This window comes from Ptychodera flava, chromosome 17, assembly GCF_041260155.1.
Source record: "Ptychodera flava strain L36383 chromosome 17, AS_Pfla_20210202, whole genome shotgun sequence".
NCBI classification, from domain to species: Eukaryota; Metazoa; Hemichordata; class Enteropneusta; family Ptychoderidae; genus Ptychodera; species Ptychodera flava.
In genome coordinates, this window is record NC_091944.1 from 17591477 (window position 1) to 17618879 (window position 27403).

At 38.7% G+C, this 27403-nt stretch overlaps 1 protein-coding gene across 6 annotated transcripts in view; it reads left to right on the top strand.

Annotated features, from left to right (window-relative positions):
• The window catches only part of LOC139115635 (short transient receptor potential channel 7-like), a 98962-nt gene that overhangs the window by 57830 nt on the left and 13729 nt on the right, over positions 1-27403 (top strand). For 4 of the 6 annotated variants that reach the window (XM_070677908.1, XM_070677909.1, XM_070677906.1 and 1 more), the window contains exons 2-5: positions 22021-22783; positions 24314-24508; positions 24797-24961; positions 26631-26832. In XM_070677908.1, coding sequence (XP_070534009.1) covers positions 22067-22783; positions 24314-24508; positions 24797-24961; positions 26631-26832 — 1279 coding nt within the window. In that variant the 5' untranslated portion in view covers positions 22021-22066. Of the gene's footprint in view, positions 1-6335; positions 6814-22020; positions 22784-24313; positions 24509-24796; positions 24962-26630; positions 26833-27403 lie in introns of those variants that run through there. The other 2 variants (XM_070677905.1, XM_070677907.1) reach the window with 2 other exon arrangements.

Sequence of the window (27403 nt, forward strand, 5' to 3'; positions counted from 1 at the left end):
ATGACTAATTGAATTCAAGGTTGTGAGGTCATTAAGGGCAGTGACCTTGAGAATGTTCTAGACTAATTGAACTCAGGTCATGATGAGTGTGGGGGGAAATGACCTACATAACAGTAGTACATGTGTTTACTTATTTGAGCCCTGTTGCGATTCCAAATGTGTTAACTCTTTTACCGTGCAAAACGATGCTTCTGATAAAGATAAAATACAGCACTGTATGTATCCATGAGTTGCCATACAGTTGGGTAAGAAATTTGAGAACAACAATCATATTTCGAGATATTGCTGGCATGCGTACTTCAGCCTAGGAATGGTCGATTTATGATTAACTCTTACAATTAACCAGTCCTGATACTATCCATCGAGAAAAACGTAATCCATGATGACATGGGACAAGATGCAATAATTATATTGCTTTGGAGGTAATTGAGTTTAGCATTCATGGTCATTGACATTCATAACTCTCATACTGATGAACATTGGCTGCTCATTTGCATAGTATAACTGTGAATGAAACGTCAGCGATTTTCGTAACTCAGTCTAAATGGTTGGCACCGACTGCTATAAAATAAATATCGGAAGCGTTATCGTGCTAAATTATTGCTTGAAACACCCTGCCTGGTTACAAACACATTTATCGATTGGAACGTGACATTGCCTGTTTTTTTCCGTGTTAGCGAGACTTTTCGCATACAAAGGTCGACGGTATCGTGGTCACCTCTCGAAACGCTACTTGGGGTGTGACAATCATTCTGTCCCATTTCTAGATATGTCAATTATCTTGAATTGAAATTCTAACCGTTTTTTAATGATTTTGCCGAATGCGCGCGGCAAGAAAGGCGTGACGTCAATGGGTTTTTTAACTGGGAGAGAGGGCGCTGTGCTAGGGTGCAAACTGAGCATGATGCCGTTGAACCTCTTCTCCGATCGTCGCGTCACACAGTCAAAACACGGACGAATAAATGTACTTTCATCGCAATGGTGACAAATTAATTGAAGTGTCACTTTGTACCGCTTTAAATTCCCGACTTCTGCCCCAAAAATTTTCCGAAAAGACTACATTTAGCTTTCCCGGTAACGTGAGACAGCGAGCCATGTTTTTGTGAGATAAACCGTCGAAATGATTAAAGCACAAAAACGTCTCAGGTGTCTAATTCATTGCCCACATTGTGTAGAATGCAATTTTTACTCAAATTTATACATGTTATTGTTAGCAATTCAAAACGCCTTGGTGGGCTGATATCAACCTTCATGTACGATTTTTTTACGTCCATCACTGAGAGTGTACGTTCAGTTGGCACATTCGAAGGCTCTATAACACCTTCACTGTATTATGAGCTCCCCGCAGAGCGTTTGCCGACCGTGCCTCGTTTCAGCGTGTTTCGCGAGGCAATCCATCGCACGAGTAACATATCCCCCTTTGCTCGACGATGCATCAGTGAAATAATTACACCCTTGGGACTCTGCGGAGACGGATAAGCTGCCAACAAACAGAATATCAGCTGCCACGTTTCTCTGGCTGCTATTAGAATATTTGAGAACCTTTCATGCTGCAGACAACTGTTTAATTTAATATAGCAGTCACACTGAGTAGGCCCCTGGATCTCTGCGAGAGTGTCATTGAAAGCTGCTACATCTGTGACCTTTGTGACAGTAAAGCTAGAAAAACAACGTGTCAGTAAGGAGATGGAGGATTTCTGCTTATAACTTACACGCCTTTGTAATCTTCTCTCTCTCAGCAAAATTTTGGAGTAATCATTTAAACGGACAGCAATATAAAATATCTACCTTTGCTGTCTTTTGATGCTAAGTATGATTCATTTACTTGGTATCAGTAATAGTTTAGGTAATAAATAAATAAATAAATAAATAAATAAATAAATAAACAAATAAAAAACAATACATTTTACTGTACTGACATTATAGTTGAAACCATTAAGAATGGACGAACGCATACTCGTTACCTGCTTTTTAAATGTTTTACTGTCAGGCTTGAGATCTTTCCGTATCATGACGTCACAGTGGCTTGACAATAACTAGATAGTTCTGTATGCATATCCAGCAGTGTGCAAAGTATTTCGTAATCCAAGGTCTTTGGCCTGTGTAAGTTCATTGTTCTTGTTTAGATTGAAAGATAATGAACTTTGCCTTCCGTTTTATGCTTCAGTTAATGTATCCGGCTATAGGTTAAAGGGCCAGAAATGCGAACGTTTGATGATTTTTTTGCTAATTTTATTTTTAATGTCATACACAATTTCTTGGTGTACTTCCCAATCCATGTTGATATACACAGTACTCAGCTTGTCAATTCAGCCTGTACATGTGTAAACTGCGTTTTTATTATTGACAAGTGAATTCTGGTCCGGACCATAATTCAAATGCAAACAATAACGATGCATTTTACACGTTTACACGCTATGTAGACAAGCTATTGTTTCAACATTCTTCAGGGAGTAAAATAAGAATTTGCAATTAACACACAAAATAAAAATAATGAAAAAATCATCAAAAGTTAGCATGACTGGCCCTTTTTTAATTCACTTATCTTTAGGCTCACAGTGAACAGAAAGAAACTGTTCGCGCCTCATTCATTATTCATTTATGCAAAGTAATGCAACTGCATTTAAGGTATTTTTGAATTGTAACCCTGGAGATTATGATCTTATTTTGATAGACCATGGTCATTGGCCTCGATCGTACATTATGTTGATTGCCACAAACAAGTCCCTGGCGATAATGTTGAAATTGTGGGATTCAGTGTATACACAGTATCCTATACCCTTGCCCATCTATATACTAAGGTCTGAAGAAATGTGTAAGTCTTACACCATCTTCTTTGATCACACTGTTTTCAAGAAAACATATAACGATTGTCTAATTGCAAAATAATGTCAGTGGGAAATCCATTAAACAGCTAGCCGTACAGGATCATGATGCAAAATAAAGTGACGTGTTCCTGAGTACTGCGCAGTTTCTATGTGCCAAGCGCGAAATGAACCTATTCTGGCTTACTTAAAGCTCCATAAGCTGTATCTTTTGGCTATTCAGAACTTTTGTTTTGTGGTTTCCACTCTTTCTGCATTGTATCCCTAAGCTGTAATTTAATACCGGGTATTTAGCATATCAACACAACCTATATGAGTATAATCTCCATTGTTATTGTTGAAAATTTTATTCAAGTCCGGACTAGAATTCATTTGTAAACAATAAATAATGATCACTACACACATACAAGTTGCGCTGACAAAAAGAATACTTGAAATTACAACATGACAAATGGATTGGGATCAGACACAGTAGTTGACATACAGAAGTAGAATACTGAAAAACTTGCCACAAGTTACAGCTTATGTCCCTTTAAGAACAGCTGCCGGACAGAGAGAGTGATACACCTTGTGGATAAACATATGAATGCCCCGGAGTTTGTCAGTCGGGCATGTTGCAGCACGCCTCATCTAGAATCTCTGTCGTGATTCGTCAATTTAGTTTCAAGTGGTATACGTCATTGTGGCACTGATACATGAAAGAGCCAGTTACTTGTAAGCGAAAACTGTCATTAAACCAACTGATTACTGTGGAAGACAAAATGTTTGAACTGGCAAAGTTGGCATGAAGGTACCTATCGGCATCCCTTGCAATTTGCTATCGCCAAAGGAAAACAGCAAGAAACTTTGCCACGTGGTTAACGATGTGGCCTGCTGATTGCTGGATTGCTGAGTGTGTTACCTTCCCTTGATCTCCCTGCTGGGCAACGCTACTTAACTTTGGAGGATAATCTGCAGTAACGTAATCACGCGAAATGTTACAAATGTAGATCTATAATGGCCTTGCGGGATGTAAATAAATGAAAAATACGCAGGATCATTATGATAATCGCGATTTAATTAGCAAAAGTGAATGTGCTGGAGTTGACTAGTATGAGATTAGTTTCGTCTGCATCAATATAATGAAAGATTGCAAAATTTCGACTAGAAATAATCTGGCAAATAATATCACGTGGTTTTCCGACATATTATCGGTAACCAGATTACACCCGACGTCAAAGTATATACAGGAATTTTGCCAAGTGCCTGCCTAATTTTACAAAGGACCCTGAGAAGAGGTTGATAAAAAAAACCCGTAAAATGTGGGAGTACAAATCGCTATGGAATTTTGATTTTTCGCTATTTAGAAAACATTTACGGTTCTAGAAAATTAACAGCTGAATTTTTAAAAGGGGAAACACTCTCCTTACTCCTAAACAATTTTCACACAATGGAGGACAAAACAAATGCATGTACTTGAGCAAACAACTCCCTATATCAAGTGGTACATCCCAGGTACGAAGTTTCGGTCTACGCAAACGAAACAGCTTCTAAGTTGCCCACATTGCGTCCGTGAAACACCCAGAGAGATTTGGATAAAGATCTTCAGAAACCAAACTAAAACACACCATGAAGATTCTGAGTAATAATACGGCTGTCATATTTGATATGCAAATATCTATTATCTGTGCATTCGAGACTAGCACCACGCTTTCAAACTAACAGAAGTTGCACCTATCGATGTAAAATACCTCAAATTTCTCTTTAGAAGTTCTCATTACACACATGCTGGACGTCGAACACAATGACTGATCTGCTATTATACCTGTCAAAATTGAAAGATGATTGTCCAAATACAACCTTGTCACAAGACAAAGGCAAGAATTCTATTGATGTCTGCTAATTATACCGTACGCTATTGTGTAATTCTACTGATATCTGTCATTCTATCCATTTACCTTTACATATAAATTATAATATGTTTTATGTAGTATATGGTATTTTAGATATGACATTTACAGAGACAGAGATAGATAGATAGATAGATAGATAGATAGATAGATAGATAGATAGATAGATAGATAGATAGATAGATAGATAGATAGATTTTATCTGTTTCTGACGTAATACTACTTGCATTTCATATCCGAAAATCTAATTTGTATCAGCCTCATCCCTGTTACGCTTACATTATTTTGTATACTGAAGTTCATTTGAAAATCCTAAAGCGACCTGGGTCACCGTTCTCTGCTTACCAAGCATCTACACCACTCGATGTGTTTTTGCGGTGGTGTCTTTGGAAACAGGAGATGTTTGCATTCCACACCGTGACGTCGTTTCCCTCTGTAACCGTCGCTGCCTGCATGCAAGAGGCAGCTGCTGGCTGGGCGATCCATATCCCGAACTAGTTCTCTGGGTGAAGGCAACGCCTCGTGTGAACCGGCGCATGCATCACGAGCTATTTCTGATCGACAAATATTTAACCAGATATAACCACACTGGCTCTTCAAACATCGAGAGAGGGTCATCCTAACATAGCTTGTCGACATAAAGGTTAAACCCCAAGAAGGTATACTTCCAGACTGTGTGCGCATTAAAACTAACGAATGTAGCACGGGGCTGTGGTGGGGGATGTTTTTGGATACGGCTTGCGGATTATGCAGTGTGGATGTCAGAAGTAAGGTGCGATGTTGGGTCTTACTCTTAATTTTATACTACTTGTAAATTTTGGTCTGAGTTATGGCCCATTGTTTAATTGTCAAGAGCAAAATGATCGCGTCTTCATTGTAAAGAAACCAAGATAATCATGTTCATCGTCCGTTAATTATTCATCCGTAGCTTAGGCAACAAACGACAACAAAACGTAAGTAACAAAAAGATCGTATATTAGCTAAACTCATTTGCAAAGTTCCATATGAAAGTGCGCGATGTAATGGTGCCCTGAGGACTTTTGTTGTGTGACGGCCATACGCTGAAAAGCGGTCTCCCTTTCCTGCGACAGAAATCACGTTTCCATGGCGACAGTTTAACAGATACGAAACCCCGACAGTTGACGCGATAGGTAATAACCTGAAACTTCATCACTGAGAGGCAAATAATGCATTAATGTTATTAGTTTGTCTTTAACCCCTCTTTAGAGCTGCCACCGTTTTAAAAGCAGCTCTGTGTTCAAATAATTGGAAAAGGAAAAATTAAACGATGAAGGGTTCATGTGGAATAAAAACAATCACAGAGACAATCAATTGTAGACATCCGGCTGTATCTGTCTGCCTGATCTAGATGAAGACGTTATTTGAAGACGAGGCAATAATAGATCAATATTCACCGCCCGGCGCAGAAAGATATTTATGGCTATCTGTCGCTCTGCTTGAGAATTAATAAATCATGCATTGCCCGATATAAGGTAGCATGGTATTAAGCCATTATTCTTGTTATGCAAGCCGTCTTCAGCGTGTCTGTGTAATCGAACCCCTGACATCCCAATATTGGTTCACCGGTAGATCGTTAGGGAGGTTTTAGATTGTTCTAGGCATGGGCAGAACGGGCCGCGTCGAGTTGGTCCAGTCAGTGTCTTTCCTCCAGTAAGTGTGGATCTCCAGAGCCAAGGACGCAGCACAGAGACTTCGTTTATGTCTCACTGAGCGTGGAATCGAAGTGTCACAAAACGCGTAGCAGTCCTCACCTAGTACACCGTGCAAGTTTAATGGAACGGGTGCGTCATATCGTGCAACGCTATCCTGTGAGATGGTCGTCGCCCATCCCCTATCGCTGGTTGTAGGATCCGAAAGCGATTACGTGCCACGCTTGTTTACTGAAGTAACGGAAACCGTATCTACGTATTGCCCCGTTCGCTCGCTGCGGCACTTTCGCGTGCACCACTCCCGCGAACGCCGAAGCTAACAATTGCTTCCGTGGCAATCAAACCCGATCGTGCAGCCCGACCTTCCGATCTTCCGTTGGTGTTTGGTATGGCTTAGATGGCTCGTATCGGGAGACAAGTCAGGTTCAGGTGATTATATATGTGGTGTGCACGTATATATATATATATATATATATATATATATATATATATATATATATATATATATATATATATATATATATATATATCTGTGTGTGTAAGTTTCTACTTGTTTTTGTATTTCACAAATTTTGGAGCATGGAGCCTGTTGATCGTGGTACTGCATTTACGATAAAATGGTACTACAGTGAAAATTTGCCTTCATCGGTCATGTCAATGTAAATTAACTGCGAAGTAATGTGACTAAGTTCGTAGCAATTCGAGTGTAGGGCTTCCGAAAAATTCTTGTTTTGATCCGAGGTGTTTGACATATTTTATTTCTGCTTCACAGCGCGTGCCAATGCTAAATACACTTCTACGTTTGTACGCCTCGTTGACACTCTGCGATACGTTTGGAATTGATTGAATGGTTGACGGAGTAATATTTTGCGACCACTTGTAGCTGTCGTTGTAATACTCTGATGAGAAACCAGAGCATCGCAGCAGAAACACTAATATTCAACTAATTTTCACATAAAACAAGGCAAACAATCAATATTGATAAATTTTGACAACTCAAAGCCCCGTTAATGTTCATGGAGGATGAACTTACAAGGCTTGAATCTGTCTTAAAGGACCAGTGTTGTTGTTTTTAAACGTCAACTACAGTTTCTTGTTCTACTTCGCAAGCACGTTAAGATACACAGTATTCAGCTTGTCAACTCAGCCTGTATAGGTATACTCTGCATTGTTATTTTCGACCAGCAGATTCTGGTCTGGACTCTAGAATTCAAAAGCAAACACTAAAATAGTACTCTACACGTATAGACGCTTTGTTGGCAAGCTATATAATGGCTGTTTTAGCATGTTGTGGGGAGCTGAACAAGAATTGATCAATATTCGCTGCCCCGTGCTTTTTTGTTTTGACATACAAAACAAAAAAGTGAAAAATACCATCAAAATTACAGCCACGGGCCGTTTGAATCTATGCCCAGATGTGTTATTTAGATATGTTGATATGTATTTTACCATAAAGCAGTCACGCATGAAATGACACATGCCCAGTGTCGATGGCAATATTTCTACATGTTACAACAGGCAAGGAAATCATAATTCCGATAATAAGTTTACATAATAACGTCGGAACAGAGAATGGTACAGACACATAATCCCCCCCCCCCTTTAAGCCATCGAAAATGGTCAGGGCTCGGGAACTGTGTTTCATCTGCCAATGTCACAGAGAAATTTCCAACTTGACACGCAATCAGAGATTGGCCTAAACCTTAAGCTATTGCAAATTGCCAATCAGAGATCACTTGGCAATTTGCGATAGTTTAAGGTTTAGACCAATTTCTGTAGCTAATATTGTCACGTGGCAGAACGCTATTTATTGATTTACTCGAGGTATTTGTTAATACTGCTTGTATATCAAGACACTTCTTAATAGAGCTTTTATCCTTTGTCGGTCCTGTTTCACTATTTGCCACATGTTTACAATCGATTGATCTGAGCTGATCCCTTGTCCCTCATCATTATTGACACATTAACCTGACAATAGATAAGTCTATATCGGTACGCATGATATCACTTACAGTACTCTTCCATTTCTGATTCACACACTAAACGGCGTTTGCCTTTTAGTGTGTATTCGTTCCTCTTTTTGTTGTCCGAGCCAACCGTCGGACCAACCACAGTTATGTCGATGAAAGTAGTATGTATGTGGATGTTACAGCACAGGAAATTAATCATTTTTCATAATTCCGTAAGTTTGGAACCAGTCGGACTGTTTTTAGTGGAAAAGTTTTCACACAATATGACCGTGACGATAATAGTAAAAGCTACGCTGCTTCGGCCTAGATTCCAATATTTTCACTTGATGAATATTGACGCAAATATGAGCCATATTTTTTGTTTGTTTGTTATGTATTTTTATGATAATTCGCAGGCTATTTAAAACCAGAAGGCAACCACTTGCTTGAGAAAGCCGAGTCACAAATACCTGGTGTCTTTTCCGAGCGTCTTCGTATTTTGACCATCTTTCGATGGTTGAAAATAAATATTTTGAAAAAAACATCTTTTGATGGTTCTGTTAGCTATTCTTCCCGCGTGATAATTAATTCATTAACTTCGCAAATATACTCCATCGACGTAATTTCCGGTATAAAAAAGAATTCACACCATTAAATTATTCAAACATCAAACCTACCCATAGACCCATTAAAAAACTATGGCCTAAAAGAACAGGGCCAGCTATATAGCAAATTCTCGACATATTTGTTACGAATAATCGGATTTGCCCGCTGTGTTTAAGCACGAGAATAATGCATTGTCTTATTCTAAATTATTTAAACTTAATTGAGTCAGTTTCATGCTGCTTGTAATTATCTTCCTTGCTTGTAGCGACAGTGTAATATCCGGTCGGTAAAGAACAAATTGAAAGCGATAGGAGAATGAAAATATAATTTGAGAAACAAGTGTTAAAAAACGCGAAAACAACATCGAGCTAGCAAGAGTGACGTTTTTCACTATACTGGATCGGATCAAATTCATTTATGGCTATGTCCTGAATTGCACATCCCTGGCCGGACAGGATCTTACTTCGATTCAACCTGTCCCGACTTGTTGGCACTTCGCTGGTTGTGCAGCTTAGTTGGTTAGGCTCTGGTCGATACATATTTCGTATGGAAATATTGCTAAGTATCAAGAGTTTCCTAGCACCACAAGATGTCAAAGGTGTAAGAGCATCGTTTGTGGCAGAACTGAGATCAAGTGTTGGCAATAACAAAATGTATGAAAATTGTGTCTCCGTTCCTCTCTCTCTCTCTCTCTCTCTCTCTCTCTCTCTCTCTCTCTCTCTCTCTCTCTCTCTCTCTCTCTCTCTCTCTCTCTCTCTCTCTCTCTCTCTCTCTCTCTCTCTCTCTCTCTCTCTCTCCGTATGTCTGACTGTGTCTGGCTGTCTATTTATCTATCTATCTATCTATCTATCTAACTATCTATCTATCAATCTATCTGTCTGTCTGTCTGTCTGTCTGTCTGTCTGTCTGTCTGTCTGCCTGTCAGGCTGTCTGTCCGTCTACTTTAACATATATCTCTCTATACCGAAGTACCAACGAAAGCACGCTAAATAAAAGAGAATTCCAACTGTGTGGGTTTTATTAATCTTTGTCACGATATATCAAATTAAATTTTCGTATTAGCGAGGGTTGGCTTTCCCTAGATGGACGCGTCAACGACTGTTGGCAACACGTCCGTTGTTAACGACAACAGTAGACGAGAAGGATATTAAATGATTAATGTTGTCTGCGGTCCTGCGGATATGAAATGTCACAACGAGTGATCACGTGGAAGGATAATTTGAAAGCTGGTCACCTTGAGTCTTTAAATAGTAATTGATCAAATTGTAGCGCGAGAGTCATTTAGAAATTGATTGACACGAGACCAAGAACGATATCAATGAGGCGACAAAATATAAGCGTATGGCGAGATGTTTGAAATATCTGACAACCTGACATCGAGCGATGAATTTAAGAGAGAGGGGGTGTTTTGGCAGGGAGACAGAGTGGCAGAGAGATATGCAGATAGAGATAGACCGACAGACAGGCAGAGAGGATAGAGAGAGGGGAGGGTAGAGAGACAGAGATAAGCAGATAGAGATAGACAGACAGACAGTCTGACAGGCAGACAGACAGATAGCTTGATTGATAGATGGGTGCATAGGCAGGCAGACAGACAGACAGGCAGGTAGACAGACAAAGACTGAGAGAGACAAAGAGGGTAGATGTGTGTGATTGCTTAGATTGATTATTATCCTTAATGCATTCTGAAAGCAGATCTATAGATATCGCCCCAAGAAATTCCTCTCAGCTTTGTATTTAGATCGTCCTCTGAGTTCACCCATTATTCAAATTTCTCTGTACATTATTTGGTTTCCCTACAAAACGAGTACGAGCACGTCACATCGTCAGTAATCTACCACTTGCAATTAACCTTTGGCGTTTCCAAGTAACCTTTACTTTCAGTGTATGTGAACACGTCAATGGTTTACAGCTCGGGGATAAAATCTGACGATGGCAGGTGCGATGAATTTCGTAAAGAAACCTCGCTTCCAAATTAGTTTTTCTCTAACTCACCAAAGCTATCATTCCATACTTCTGCACATGTCCTCCTAAGCGATTAGGTCTTTCAGTGGGCATGCGCTGTTCTGGGTTTCAGATTACGTGCATAAAAGGATATGTGTGTGGGGGGGGGGGGGGGACATGTAGCGCTTAGAAATATTCGACAGTTTCACATACCGACAGCTTTTAATTACTGTGATTAGCCTTCACTACTAGTAAGCATATTATATAACAGTATATTAATTAATTATCGTTATCAACTAGAAAACTTGCGCATGCGCCTCTGATGACCTCACTTTCGGAAGGAGGTAATAACCCGAAAGGAAAATTTGTACCCCATTGACATTCTAACGTGAAAACAACGACAAATTAACGAAGAATAATTTAGGCTATGTCTTTTTTAAGAGACCCTGTTGTTTGTGTTGGATAAGTACATCATGGGTTCTTCCCAGCTGACTATGTGTAATAGCCAACTTTCAGGCGAGGCCTAGTGAAATTTGCTGTATTTAATTGCGTCGTAAATTCCCCTTTTGTTTTCGTTTCGTTCGGTAACATGGTGAACTTACTCTTGGTTATCTCACGTCAATTTCCCAAACATAGTGCCATCATTTTATCAAAACGTAGATTTCAACAGCTACTGTATAATTTCTGAAAGAAAACTTGGACTTGCGTTTCACCGGTATTCTCAGTATCATACATGCTGACACATATTCGTTGTATTACCGAGGTAGCTCCATACACTTCATGAAAGTGGGGGGGGGAGGGGGGCAGTCATCAAAATAACAGTATATTTTAATGGCGTCATCCAGAAAATCCACCACGTGTGGCCACGCCGAAAAAAACTGTTAATGATTTTAACAGCCTGTAAGGTGTGTAACACAGAAATAGCTGAAATCACAGCCGCCTAGAAGCAGACCCCCTAGTACCACAAAAATTGTTGCCCAAGATACGGTGCTCTTAAAAGTTTGAAATACTTTATACAATCACCATCGAGAGATTTCAATCACCTATGAAAGAAAATCTAAGACACAGAAACAAAGAACACTTAAACTGTGAAGGCCTTAATATTTTAAATATTACATCGAGAATTGCAACACTTGGGCATTGTTGAGGAGCGTTTCCATCGAGGCATTTATTGCAACGTCTTGTTTCCATGCCAACCGCGGCAATGGAATCTGTAAGTATTTTCGAGGCATAGGTCACTTTCTCTTTAAAACAAGTCATAACAGAAAATTGCAATTTTATTGGGGTTTTATACTATTTTTAGGACTGGCATTTGGCCTTAATCATTGAAATTAAATTCACCGGGGGCAAACGTGACGCAAACTGAGTTTTGTCCATTATTCGAATCGACAGAAATACGAATTCCGTTTGTGCTGCGTGTGTGTGGCAAAGCGCGTAATAATATTGAACCCAATCAATGGAAAATACTTTTGGCGCACTTATCTCTATAGCAGCGTATCAGTCGAGGCATCGATTGGGCGATCTGCTGGAAAAGAGTGTCTTCAAGACCCACAACTTAAACAAAGATATTTCCTCAGACTTAATTGTCCTCTGTAACCATAGTGACCAGAACTAACCCGCCAATGGAGTATCTTGGTCGATTATCCGTGACAAATGTTCCTCGTAAAAGTTTATTAGCGATGTGGATGAATAACCTACAAAGGACTTACATAAATTTGATCTGCTCAATTTAATGGCAGTGTTATTGTTCATTTCATCCAAGCCATCGATCTAAAGAGCGGATTCATGATACGCGTAACTCAGTGAACCAGAGATGAACCCGTAAATATTCACACTGCGTGTCGAACAAGTTGTATCAGTATTTTTTTAATAAACTGCAAGTAAGTTTTCTTTAATTCTGCCTTTAGTAAAGTGAAAATTGTCACAAGTTACATTAAAGGTATACTGTCACCTATTCCAATTTTGCCACAGTTACCATGGAAAGAGAAAAGCGGGTGGCCGCTCTTTAAAACGAGCGCCCTCACATGGGTATTTTGAATACCAAAGAACGCCCTTTGACCATATATGGGCATATTCACATTACGGGTGACTGTATACCTTTAAAAGTAATGTTTCCTGAATGAGATATCATGCCGGTTCTGTGGAGTTTTTGAGGTTTTTTTCCTATGGGCTTCCTGACAACAAAAACTGTGGTCAACTTCGGTGTCAGATAGCGCTTGAGAGCAATGATATGTGATAATAAATTCATTACATTGCATGCATATCGCTGTTGGTGGCCTTAAAAAGCAATAAAGTTATTGTATTGCATATCGTTGTATATACTATTCATAAGCGGCGAAATAACCAGCGCAGAGCGTCTAGCTGTGGTGTTGTGATTGTAAATTCGTCTATAACTTTCGGGCCAGCGGATGGGCTCAAACTTTTATTATCGTTTTCATTTTTATTATAGCATCTTGTCACGGGTTCTTGTAAGTTAGAGATTTCCAGTCTTACAGGCACCTCTTTGTCCTTCATGGGTATATCATTGGAGCAGCCATAATCTGGGGTCGCGACCTCATTACCAGCTTGTCAAGAAAACAGCGAACTAATGTATCGAGCAACGAATTACGAGCAACTGGTGGTGGGAGCTGTAGCGGAAAGTGGCACAGCGCGTAACCTCTATCGGATAGTTATCGTTCCTACTTAAGACGAGTGACAGCGATCGATTTCTAATTTGTAATCTGTAAATATGATAATTTGAATGACTCCATAGGGATCACGCACTCAGCCGCGTCATACGCTCAGAATGCCTGAAGCGATATCATTGCCGAACTTGTGTTCGAAGGTCAAGACGAAGATATTTTTCTGTGTAGGCCGTGAAACCCGAGGGTTATTCGAATATCTTAAACCTAGTTAAATTATCTACTCTTTTGTTGTATTTCCCCTGTGTCAGGGCTGATTAAATCTTCACAACGCATAATTTGTCCATCGGGCTAATGGCAGCTTTAAGAGATTGGATTCCTACGCCCGCATCAATTATTTGGCCGCTTGCCCCATTTCGAATTCAGTGGTACCCATTTAATCAGCAAGAGTGGAAAGATGAGAACAGCCTTGTCTGGGCTGTCAGGCTCTTTATCTATTATTTCGCTGTGTATCGCTGGTAACCATCTTCAGAGCCGCACAGTGAAAGCTCATCGTAAAATGTCACACTGTCAGAAATGCACACTGTACTTATCTTTTGCGTCATGGCATATGAGCTATAATCCACATCACGCGTGATTTCATCTTACTTTGGAGGCACGGTAGCTATAGCTATGGATATCATCTTTCATTATTTCTATTCCATAGCGCTTTAACACTTTCTCATGAATCTCTCTAAAAACTGCGATGTTCTGTTTTCTTCGGAGTATATCCAAAACTTGCAAGAAAAAAAACGGACTTCCAGCTGAGAGGATACCAGACGTCTTTGCATATTCACGAACCGCTAACTCAGGACACACGGTGTTCAAAGTAAGCCACGTGATTTTTAACATCAGGTCATCTCTGCCATGCAGAGATGTACCCACGTGACCCAGACTGAAAATTGAACGTATATGCTATTTTATCGTAACATGTCAACTGTTGTTGTGAATTACAGAATCATGGCATTTTGCGAGGACCCTTTCCTTTCAAAACAATTTTTAATTTTAGACAAACGCATCGGGGAAATAGTCTCCCGGAAAATGTCCTAATTGTTTCACAAAATCAAAACGATAGCATTGAGTCCCCTCTGAGCTCGATCGGGTATTGACTGTTCTGACGTTGAAGTCCGAGGAGACAAAAATAAAAAGCTGATCAGTATATTGCAGCGCAGAAAAAAAAATATTCAGAAGAAAAACACATCCAATTTGAATGAGCGAGTATCCGGGAAACGCTCAATCAAGAATGACTTACGCGAGATTAAAAACGTTTTCTGTGTGTCGTTTCTTTACTTTACGCCTTTAGTGGACCGTAGAGACAAATGTAAAATACGTTCTTCCGCGAAAACAGGAACGAGGATAATCGTTTTACTAAAAGTGCCGTCAGGAATTCTGAGGAACCCCGCTGTTAAAATTCATGTTAAGTCTCCGCATGTAATATGAGAAGGCGGTAATGTGAAGCCATGGGGCAACGGACGAATCTGTGATATGAGTCCGCCTCACCAAAAACAAGTTGTCTCTCTTCTACGAAATAACTGTAGATATTTGGATTGCAAAAGATGCAATATGGGTCGTTAACATATGTTAGATACCAGGATTGTCAGTTATTTTTATTATACTTTATGTTTTATCTTCTAATATATTTATTTTGAAAAGAAAATAATGTGTTCTATTGTTGGAAACGCCCAGGCTAGCATGGAACTTGAGGTAGTATGCGCCTTGAAAGTGAAAGACGTAAATTACCGCTCAATCTTTCCTCGAGGAAACTTTCAGCCATTCTCTTTCAAATTCAAGAATAAAAACCAGAGGTCACCGTGCAAATATCGGCACCAGAGAAACAAATTACCTTAGATTTGCCGATATTTTGAATTCAAAATGGCCGCCATTATTTACCTAGCTAGCCAGTCTCTATTTTGAGTCGGATATATTTCTTCATCCCGTCACAATCACTTTTAGTTACTAGAACACCAGATCTTACGTGCAAATTCAATGAAGAGGTTTTCTTTCATTTACTGATTTAGTACTATGGCTGACCCTTTAACTGTTATAAATTATTAAAACATGGATGGATGATTACCATAGTGACAGTAATTTCTTCGTACTTGCCAACTGTTTTCTTTTGACGTGATCCTAGATAGAACTCACAAAAGAAAAACATGGGATTTTAAAGACTTTCTCGCCCTATCCCTTAAAACCATATCATACACCCCTCAAGGTATCACGGCCTGTCCCTTAAAGCCTTTACAATGGTTTGCTTCCCTGGTTGTCGCTCCATTAGCGAATTTTAAGCACAGACAGTTTATGTACTGTCTATGGTTTAAGAAAGATGGACCATGAACATTGGTAACCATGGCAGCGAGGTCATTTTGTCGACACTCGATGATTCTATCTTTAAGGTGGCAGCCTTGTACAAAATTTAAGATGTTTTCCGAAAAAAAAAACTTTCCAATAGTATATAATCGAGTTTTATGAAAAGAATTAGACAGCAATAGAGGCCATAAAGTTACAAACGCTTTTCCAGTATAACATAAAAGTTTAATCAATAATTGGATGTGTCAAAGTTGCCGTGATTTACAGGTAAGATACATGGGTTACACAACATAGGTAATAGTGCATAACATACAGGGTACATACATGCATCGATACATTTACAACTATGGACATAGAGATAGAAATAAGATGCATAGAGTCTTATATGGATACATAATCATATAGATAGAACATACATACATACATACATACATACATACATACATACATACATACATACATACATACATACATACATACATACATACATACGAAAGGTAACATATGTTTTCGTTGCGAGGCTCATGAAAAGATGTATTAACTTTCAGGGTGAAATTTTGCCACTTTCAAAACGGATGTACGACGAGTCTCACATTTGAGCCGGTATAAAGTATTCTTAAAGATATCGATGTTCTCCACCTTTATAACTCGAGATATTGTCCTAGAGAAGATAAGGTAGTATGTGCCTCATAAGTAAAAGACTTAAACTCTTACTCAAACTTTTTAAAGGAATCTTTCAGCAATTCTCTTTCATAATCAATAATAAAAATCGGAAGAAACAAATAACCCAAGATTTACCGATGTTTGAAATTCAAAATGGCCGCCATCCTTGTGTTAATTCTATGGAGAAAAATAAAATTTTCGAAATTTGAAAAACTAAGCCGATTACAAGTTTTCTTACGTCGAGAGCTTTTAAATGAACCCCCACAAGCGGTAAATCAGAAAAAAAATTGTGAAAGTCTGTGAGTCCGAATATCTGTCCCCGAGGCACATGCTATCAGTGTACCAAAAGTAATGTAGGATTAACTCAGAAAAGGTAAACATTAGTCTCCGACCTGGTCCCTTGACAAGTAATTAGACATAGGGTTATTGTTTCCATGGCATTTCAGTGACGTCGTTAAGCAGGAAATTTGATCTTGTTAACAGAGTTGCGCAATCAGTCATGTTTTCCCCCGTCACTGCATTCGATGACGGCCATACCTGTTGTCGGTGGACTAATTGAATCAAGTGTTTGCCGAGGAAAGACTCGATTCAAAACCTAGTTTTCAACACATTAGTCGTAATTCGTTTTCCGCATTCAAGGACGATGAAATCAAGGAATAAGATTGATTTTTCCACAAGTCTGACGATTTTTTTATTTTGATTTGATTTACTGAGCACTTTAAAAAACATACAATACAAACAAAAAAAGACAGACACGAAGGTGCTGGGATAACACAGAAGTTATAATTTATTTCCACTGTGGTCCCAAAGTGAGTGAGTGAGTGAGTGAGTGAGTTGTATTAAGGTTCCAAGACAAGAAATTGACCTTTTTAATCTAACAATTCTCTGGTGGTTAATAAGCTCAGAACCCCCCTAAATTATACATTTTCTGAAAGCCTAGATATAGGGGAATAATTTGGTAACCACAGTGTCACCATTGTTTACATAACTATCACGTGACAGGTAATTTGCATAACCTTTCAAAAATCTGTTTTCCCTATGTTTTGTCTCAATACTTCAAAATATCTGACTCAAACTTGCTGGAATACAAGCTGTCACAGCGCTCTTCTAAATTGTGTCTCAGATTTTTTATATCTTGCTTAGCTTTTTTTTTAGCACAATTTTAAAGAAATTAACTAGGATTAAATTCGCTGCTCTGGAAGTTTTCTCGCATAAAAATTGTTTAAAAAAATTCTGAGACACGTTTTTAAAGATTTCGGGGACAGCTTGCACTCACGCAAATTTCAGCCATATATCTCAAAGCATTGAAACAAAACATAGGGAAAACCGATTTTTGAAAGGTTATGCAAATTACCTATCACGTGATAGTTATGTAACAATGGTGACACTATGGTAACAAACTGTTCCCCCATATCTAGGCTTTCGAAAAATAATAATAAATTGGGGTTCTGAGCTTATTAACCAATAGAGAATCGTTGGCTTTGAAAGATCGATTTCTTGTCTTGGAACCTTAAGCGAATAGCGTAGCTTCAGAATACATTTGATTCATGTAGGCCTATATGCATGGTGAGCTCTTTGTTTTGTAAGGATATGTGTCAGTCAAATTTTCACCTGGATTTGTCCAGCCGGAGTGTATTTTACGGTGAAAACTTCAAGAAATGCCGGGGACAGCCATTGAATTAAGTCATTGGGATGTAGATCTGTGTCCGTGTCAATGACATTGGCCTGACGCTATGACCAGTATCATGACTTAGACGGGAAACCTCTCCCAATGCTTTCTGCCTGAGTAGGGTAGTTGAAAAATTACATGTGCAAAATGTCGTACACGACCTGCAACAAAATGTGACGTCAGCGTGTTTCTGACTTCGATGGTTAAACGACGAGTTACTACTGTAACAGAACCTATTTAACAATCTCCCTACTTATGTTACCGACTATTTTACCTTAGTAATACCCCGATAAACAAAATGCATCACATGCTGTTGCACCTTTCTAGGCTATTTTCGTTAATTATTTTGCTTTATGCTGAGAGGAGTTGCTGTAAATTCAATATTCTCAGGAAAATGAAACAAATTATAGTACGTGTTCACAGTTCGCCGTGCAATCCAAGGCCGGTTTCTCTATGTGTGTGTTAATGTCAAGGCCGCACGTACTTCAAGACATTTACAATGAGAAAGGGCATAAGTTAACGTCTCGAAATGGTGCATATTCAGTGACAAGGAGGTTGTTCTATGTCCTTGATGGAGATAATGCAATGGAAGCCAGTATGTTGCTCAGCAAAATCGGTGAAATCACGCTACAGTTGCCATCTTGTTTTTAGCGACGTCAAGCCCCTGTCGCGACGACGACGACGACCTTTTTTTTCCACCTTTAGTCTGCACAAGGGTGATTGCATTAATCTGGTGACTGCAATGTGTGCGTGTAGGCTGAGTATTGTTCTATCAATTTAAGTGTGACAGGCTGTTCATAATGATACGGTGTTTCAGCGAGCTCAACGATATCAATACTTTCTGACGTTTTGAAACATGGGCAAACTAGACGTCAATAATCGACGGCACACGTTCCCTGAATTATTAAATTATAATGGTGACAGTGAAACATGATAGAGGGACACGCAGTGCAAATAATTCATGCAGAATACTCTTGCTAACATCACTGGACCTATCGCAGCTATATTTCCATCATCAAATATCTACTACCCTACACAGCTCAAACGATTTATATTAAATGCGTGCATATGGAAAGAATAAAACATTTCGTCGACCCTATGTTTTTACGACGTTGCGTGCTGTGCGCTGTTTTCGTTATCAGAATACCAATAAGCTGAGTATAGTAGGACCAACACATAAGGTTCTGTGTGCTTTTATAGGGTCTTGCAGCCATCGGTCAGTTGCTTGGAAACAGGGCTGTGGGATGGGGGTTGTCCTGGCATCATCATTAGGGACGGACCATTAAATAGTAGGGGTTGGTTAGAATGTGGATGTACAAATGTCGTCGTTCATATAAATTTGACCTTTTTTTTTCTGTGTTGACAGAGCTTGCATCTTTCGCCCAAGGATTCAAGATATTGTTTGCTCCTCAATTATGTGATTTAAATTTTTCAAGAAAACCAGTTGCATATTTTTCTCCAGATTTGATCACCTTCTCCTCTAAAGGTCTGGTGGTCCATCCGTGAATATTTTAGGCTAGTTATCGGGAAAGGCTTAGTCCTCATATACTCTAAAAGACTTTTTTTTTTCATTACGTTTTTTCGAGTTAAAGTTAATTGACGCTGGCCCACGGCTGAAAGTGGGCAGGGTGCGAATGCTGCGGCCACAGTTGAGACGAGCGAATGAAGCGAAGCAGCTACGCCGACAATCATATTGGCGGGAACACGCTAACTATTTAAAGGGCGATTGCCAATGGTGTGAAACGTTTCTCCATTCGGAATTGAAATACAACGTTTCATCTCCGATGATATACACAGTATACAATGAACTATTTCAAGGTCTTTGTTTGTTTGTGTACCCCAACGCGAAGACAGCGAAGTAAATGAGAAATTCTTTGTTTTGGGTCCAATCACAATTTTGAAAGTAAGCGGTTAAGCTCAGAAAATTTTAAACGCAGGGTTTTTTTACATTTAGTTGATTATTTCCATGTAATATGAGTGCCCATTTAAAAAATTAAAGCGGAAACTTCTTTTTTACATTCTTAATTTACTATACAATGTGACATTCTGAAAGCACATAACCGGTTTTGGAGATATTTTACAAATTTTGTAAACAAAGAATGGTAGGCAGAAAAGCTACTGTAAGCTAAAGTACTATTTAACTATTAAAACAGTTTTTTTTTCCTCCGGAAACTTCAATGCACGCGCACGCAAAACATAGACATTAATTACTTCGGACAAATTCTTTCTTGATGTACGGCTTCATGTCTAAGGGACTGGTCAGTTTCTTCAGCCGGGGGGGGGCGGTGGATTCATGAGGGGGGTCACCCTGTTTTTTACTTTGGTGATAGGGGGGTCACCATGTTTTTGAAATACCCAATGGGGGGGGGGGGGGTCAGTGTGTTTTTGAATTTTGACACAGGCTCATCATTGCCTAAAATGCTAGTGTCAGCCACAAATTTCATCATTCAGTTGTATTTTTCGGCGCGCCCTGTAATAATCAGTCATATTTTTCACCACGCCCAACTTTAACATATCAAGCATACATACATCAGAGATATCTGTATGTTCAATATTTTTCAGCGTGCTCTTCAAGCTCATTACTTTTATACATCAGACATTTTTCAGCATGCCCTTCAGGTGCATGACTTTAATATACAAGGCATATATATCAGAGATATCAGGATGTTTCATATTTTTCGGCGCGCCCTTCGGGCGCCATACTTTAATAAATCAGAGATATCTTGATGTTTGCAAAGTGAAAGTGTACATTATGAAATCTGCATTTCATATGAAAAGGATGACAAATTCATGATACTTTTCTGTTCTCTCTATGAGAATTCAGTATGAGAAAGCAACATGCACAAATATTTCACAATATATTTTGATACAGTGACTTATTTTAGAGATAGAAAAATGACAAGATATCTTTCCTTCTCATTGATGCAATTATTTCGTTTGTGTATCAGGTTTTCTGGAGAAAGATGCTTTTTTATGAACAAAATAACAGTTAAAAAAGGCAGTTTTTGTCATTATTAGCTGTGCTTTTATGGTTTCAATGTTACAAGAAAAGGTCCTCTCAGACACTGTACACATCAGATTTGGCTAAAAAAGCTCTCTATGGCTCCTCAGGAGATTTAATTGGATGGTTGGCAGTCTTAACACCCATCACAGTTTTTGATTCACTGCTTTTTCCTCTTTGATATTAATGATTGACATCCATTTCTGTACAACAGTTCAGGACATCTGGTTTAAGCATAGAAAGTGTGAAATACATTCACAGCTCATTCAAAATACAGCTCATTCAAAATGTACTGTATTCAAACTTTAAGATTGACACTTTGAAATTCCGTATCTTACAACAGACATGTTAACAATTTCATTAAAACATAGAATGACTATTTAAAATATAATATATATGTAAAAAAATGTAAAATATAATATATATACGTATATACATACATACATACATATATATATATATATATATATATATATATTATATATATATATATATATATATATATATAATCATAGACCCTCGAGAAAAACGAGGTTCTATGATATAATTTATGTCCACCTTTTGTTTTACCTATGTCGCGCGTCAGGAGGGGGGGGGGTACCCTGTTTTCGAAATTTGGAATTGGGGGGGGTCACCCTGTTTTCAAAATTTGGAATAGGGGGAGTAGCCACTTTTTGACGTCGGCAAAAAATAATCCACGGGGCCACCCCCCCCCCCCCGGGGCCGAAGAAACTGACCAGTCCCTAATACCATGCAAAACATAGACATTAATTACTTCGGACAAATTCTTTCTTGATGTACGGCTTCATGTCTAATCTCATTTCTATTCTTATTCAGTTCCTTAGCTGACGGGGAAGTGGAAAGGCTACCTCATGCATCCAATATGCGTCGCCGATCATTTCAACATGTCACCAACTTCCGAATCTTGACAAATCCGGTCGAGCTTTCGGAAGAGAGTCGGAAATTCCTGAAAGCTGCCGAATATGGCGACCTGCCGACGGTGAGGGCGCTGTTGGAAGACGAGGACTCCACTCTGAATATTAACTGCAGCGACTACAAAGATAGAACTGCAATAGAAATTGCAACAAGCAACGAACATTTGGAGGTTGTAGAATATTTGCTCACATACCCAAATTTAGAAGTACGCAGTATCCACGAAGCACTCATGGTTGCTATAAGTAAAGGCTATCTCCGTATTACGGAGGCCCTCTTGGGCCACCCTATGTTCAAGAGAAGCAAGGACAAGATTCGACTTGGTAGTATGTCGAATTATTTCCAGCCGGAAGTTCACAGCTCCAAATTCGACAATGACGTCACGGCCATTATGCTTGCTGCCCACAACAATGAAATAGACATCATACAGCTGTTCTTGCAACGCGGAGATGTAATACCAAAACCACATCACAGTCTGTGTCACTGCACCAGCTGTACCAACAAAAGACTATTCGACCCTCTCAAGTATTCCAGGTCGCGTATCAATGCATACAGGGGACTGTCGTCGTCAGCGTATATCTCCCTCACGAGCCCTGATCCGATCCTGACTGCTTTTCAACTCAGTAGGGATCTTATAGAATTGTCAGAAATCGAAAAAGAGTTCAAGGTATTACAGATATTACAATATTCTCCTTCTATATAGATTTTTATGTACAACGAATATATTACTTGTTTTTGAGTGACGTAGGCATAGTCAGAAACTTAAATGGCTAACTCAATACCTCTAATAATTAAAGGAAAATAGATTTCGTATATTTCAACGAAACTTCTAGGCGAATACCCGCACAGTAAGATAAAATGACATCAAAGATTTATTAACGAGAGAAGTAACTTTGGAAGTTGCGCATGCTCACTAGGCTTCGTCTCATTCTACAGGAAAGAAATCGAGTTTGGTCAGTATGAGGACAATATGGCAAAATATGCTTTCAGTGAGACAAAGCCCGGCTATTTTGAGAAAACGTAGTTTTCTGGTCCATTTCGTTTCCTCATAATAGACATATATCTCAGGTGTTCTTCGCTCGTTTAACGAGAAACAATCGTTAGGAAAATGGGCTGTAATGGAACTGTGTCGTGAAGTGGTCATTATATGTGAGGTCTGTTTGCAATTCACTTCCAATTAATAGTGCGGCATTCTGAAAATCTGAATAGGACTTGTCGACGGATATTGAATAATATGAGTCTAGTATGAATATGAGAGCAGGAAAAAATAACCAAGTTATAGCGAGGGGAAAGATTTGATTCATTGGAACAAGTAAGTCAGATTTTTTGAGAGATGATGGGATCATTATGTTTTCTAAGGAAGACTAGATCTTTACCAAAAAAGCGGGAAAACACTTTGAGGTTTCATCCGTTGTAGTACGTGTGAACAGGTTACTATGACAGTTACTTCATAAATAAAATAAAATTTGATAGGATGACAACAAATTTTGATAAACATATCTTCAAGACACCTGGCGATCCTTCTTTTTAACCCGGATTCTCCGATGGTTATATACTTGTAGTCTTATTAAACTATTACAAATAGTTATTCTACTATCGTCCAAAATTAACAATTTTCGTATTCTGATACGGCTTAATAACCATATCTAATTTGTAAATATCGTTTTCGTCCACCAGCTTTTACTTTTGTTGAAACGAAAATCACCTCAGCACACTTTTTAAATAGATACCTGCGAAAGTTATACAAGAAAATGTTCTTCAATTTTACAATATAGTGTTGTAATTTTCTTTTGAATGCTAAATTATTAAGGTAGAATGCGTCTTGCTCGGCAACAGATATTTTGACTCATAAGTTTTACACATCTTTTCTGATGTACCAAATGTGGCTGTCTCATTTTAAAGCACACGAAAAAATTTACCGTCTTATATTTTCGAAAATCAAAATTGTATTTTTCCACATACAGCTAACACAGGGATGGCGGCCATTTTGAATTTCAAATATCAGTGAGAAAATGATAGGTCATTTGTTTCCTCTAATTCCAAACTTTGCATGGTGACCCCTTATTTTCATATTTGCTTTGGTAAGAGAATAGTTGAAAGTTTCATTGAGGAAGGTTTGAGCAAAAGTTTAAGCCTTTCTCTTTCGAGGCGCATACTACCATAACCAAATCGCTGGATATAAATCCTAATTTTACAGAATGAATACAAAAACATGGCGCACCAGTGTATGGACTACGCAACCGATCTACTCGACATGTGTCAAAGTACAACAGAAGTAGAAGCCATCTTGAATCAGGGCGAAAACTCTGACAGTCAATCCGATATGCAAGGCAATAAAAATGACCAGGGACTTGCCAGGCTTAAACTAGCCATCAATTATAACCAAAAGAAGGTAGGTGTACATATAATGCATACATAGGTAAATACTTCAATCCATCCATATGTACATATATACATTCACATACATCAACACATAAATTGTTATATGATACTATGGAGTATAAGTTCTCTATATATAAAAATGTTGTCATATCTCCTCGTCTAAACTAAGTGTAATGACAGGTATAGATCCTGTATTATTAAGGTTGACGCATATGTATTCAATGCACAAAAATTGCTGATTCCGGGGGAATGCCTGGCACGTATAGTTAACTGTTTTCCTTTCGTGTTTTTTTTCTAGTTTGTTGCTCATCCTCATTGTCAACATCAACTGTCTACAATGTGGTACTCAGGGATTCCAAACTGGAGACAGAGGCATTCGTTCACCAAGTCTCTCATCATTGTCGCACTGTTTCTCTTTTGGCCTTTCATGGGGGTCATTTATTGGATAGTCCCCAAAAGCAAGGTGAGTGAACACTTTCCGTTTGAAGGCGCATGCACTTTGAAAGTACGAGGCAGATCTCTGCCTGCTTCCATTCAACCACACTTAATCCAAATTGTGTCGTTGAACGACAGAAAGGATTTGCCAGAAAACGTGTGTTACTTTGAGAATAAAACCTGTTGCTCTCCAACCTTTTGGTTCAAATACCATTGCTATCTTTTGGCTTGAACTTTTGGTACTGTTTTTATGACCTGTCCATTGTGGTGCCGATGTTTCTGGAGGGGCGTGGAGGGGTTGGGGGAATACAGAGTGAGGAAGTGCGGACGTTTCTGCTTGAGATAGAGAGCTAGCATCTTAGCCTGTGCCAACCCACGAACTCGACTGCTTGAGCTTTGAATTGAGGTTTTTGTACGTGTTTTCCCTTCGTCGGGACAAAATTGCATCAAACAGAACGAGCAATTGAATGATTATTAGCAAGATTTTGAGGCAACCATTGCAGAGGAGTCTCCTCAATTTGGAAAACTGATTTTACGTCCGTATCGTGCGTCGATGTAACATGTCCCAGATCCGTGGAGGGGGAAGGGTTTCATCAACTTCACATCGATTCGGTAACCTGCTTTGTTTCTGAAAGTTGCTGACCCGTGATACTCAGAAAACTTTCTGAAACATGAAGTTGCTTATATACCAACGGGGTAAATGTTTCTTCACGTAAGGGAAAGGTTGGATGACGTCATTGTTGGTTCATGAATTTATGTAGGTTTACACTCAAAATAATCAGTGAATATTCTTTAAATTTGCTTATTAGGCTTTCTGAAAGGTGCGGTACTATGTAAGTGAAATTACTATACTTTGATATCGATCGGCTCTTCAGTCGGTCTATCTTGGCACAAGTTCCATGGCATATCATAGCTAAAGAAGACTCTTTAGAAAAGAAGCCTTTGATTTGCTTTTGATACCTGTTCTCTATTACACATAATACAAACAAATTAATCTTCAAAGTGCGTCTACTGTTCGATGTTCGGGTGTTGCCATGATTGTCTCGGTAAGTCTGGCATGTAGTCGAGTTATGGCGCTTGGATATCGAACAGGCCAATTACAATGATGGCATCGTGGCCTCGGTCAGCTTGATCAGCGCCCGTGAAAGATGCATAAACCACGGGATAGGTTGACCATACACAGACCATATAGCTGTAGTAATAGATATATAGATAGATACATATATACATAGACAGACAGACAGACAGATAAACATTTGTTAAACAATCTTTTACTCAAGCTTTTAGCATAACTAGGACTTATGAACTAGGGAAAATAAAAAAATAGTGAAATACGACCTAAAACGTTATATTGAACACTTAATAAACTGTGATACAGAATGGTTAGTAACGAATGATAGTGAATTCGTCATAAAGCCGAGCCAAATATATATATAATATATATATATATATATAATATATATATATATATATATATATATATATGTTTATTATAGTATATATATAATATATATAATATATATATATATATATATATATATATATATATATATATATATATATATATATATATAATAAAGCGAACTTTAATCTGAATACGGAAATAACAAAAATATGAATGATTTCGATAGCACAGTAAAATTTAGTTTCTCTGTTGTACAGGTTACATTTTACAATTTCCATTACATTTTTTGCAGATTGGAACCATTATTGCAAGTCCCATGGTCAAGTTCTTCACTCAGGCATCGTCACATATTCTATTCCTTATATTACTGTTTCTACAGTCCTTGTTAATACAGTACAGCTATTACGACGAGGATTTGTTATGGCTACATGACGGCAAAGTTCGCCAGAGTTCCATGTCGGCCCTGGAGATCCTGCTTTTGCTGTGGATTGTGGGTAAGTGTGCGACTGTGTAAATACATTGCTATCGTGGTCTATGAGATGTCAAGATAGTAATTTTACTCCATTCCTAGTACCATGGGGAGTAGGGTAGTAAACCTCTGTCTGGATTTGTCAACGACGTTTGCCTCGCGATATCTGCACAGTTAGAGAAAAGGAAAAGTCGGCTATTTCGTGACAGAAAATCGAGATAAATGTTTAACTCTCACGCTTAAAAGCATCCCTCCATACATTAATGTGCCACGGATATCCAGGAAGCGGTAATGGAAGGAGGAATTTCCTCGATATTTGGATGGAATATTCGCAACTTCACCAATCTTAGCTGACATTGGGAGGTCAGTGTCGGACTATAGTACAGTTTGCAGATAACTAACTTCAGTCGTGCATGTGCATATTAGAACCATTTCACACTTTACGAAACTTTCACGACATTGGAACCACTAAATCGAACGGCACGCATTTCCTCTTCAGCGCAAACTTTCACGTTACTAGTAACACTGTTCATGAAATACATTGACCCTTTAAAGGAATTCGGTCACTTGTATTCATAGCAAGTCGATCGTTGATT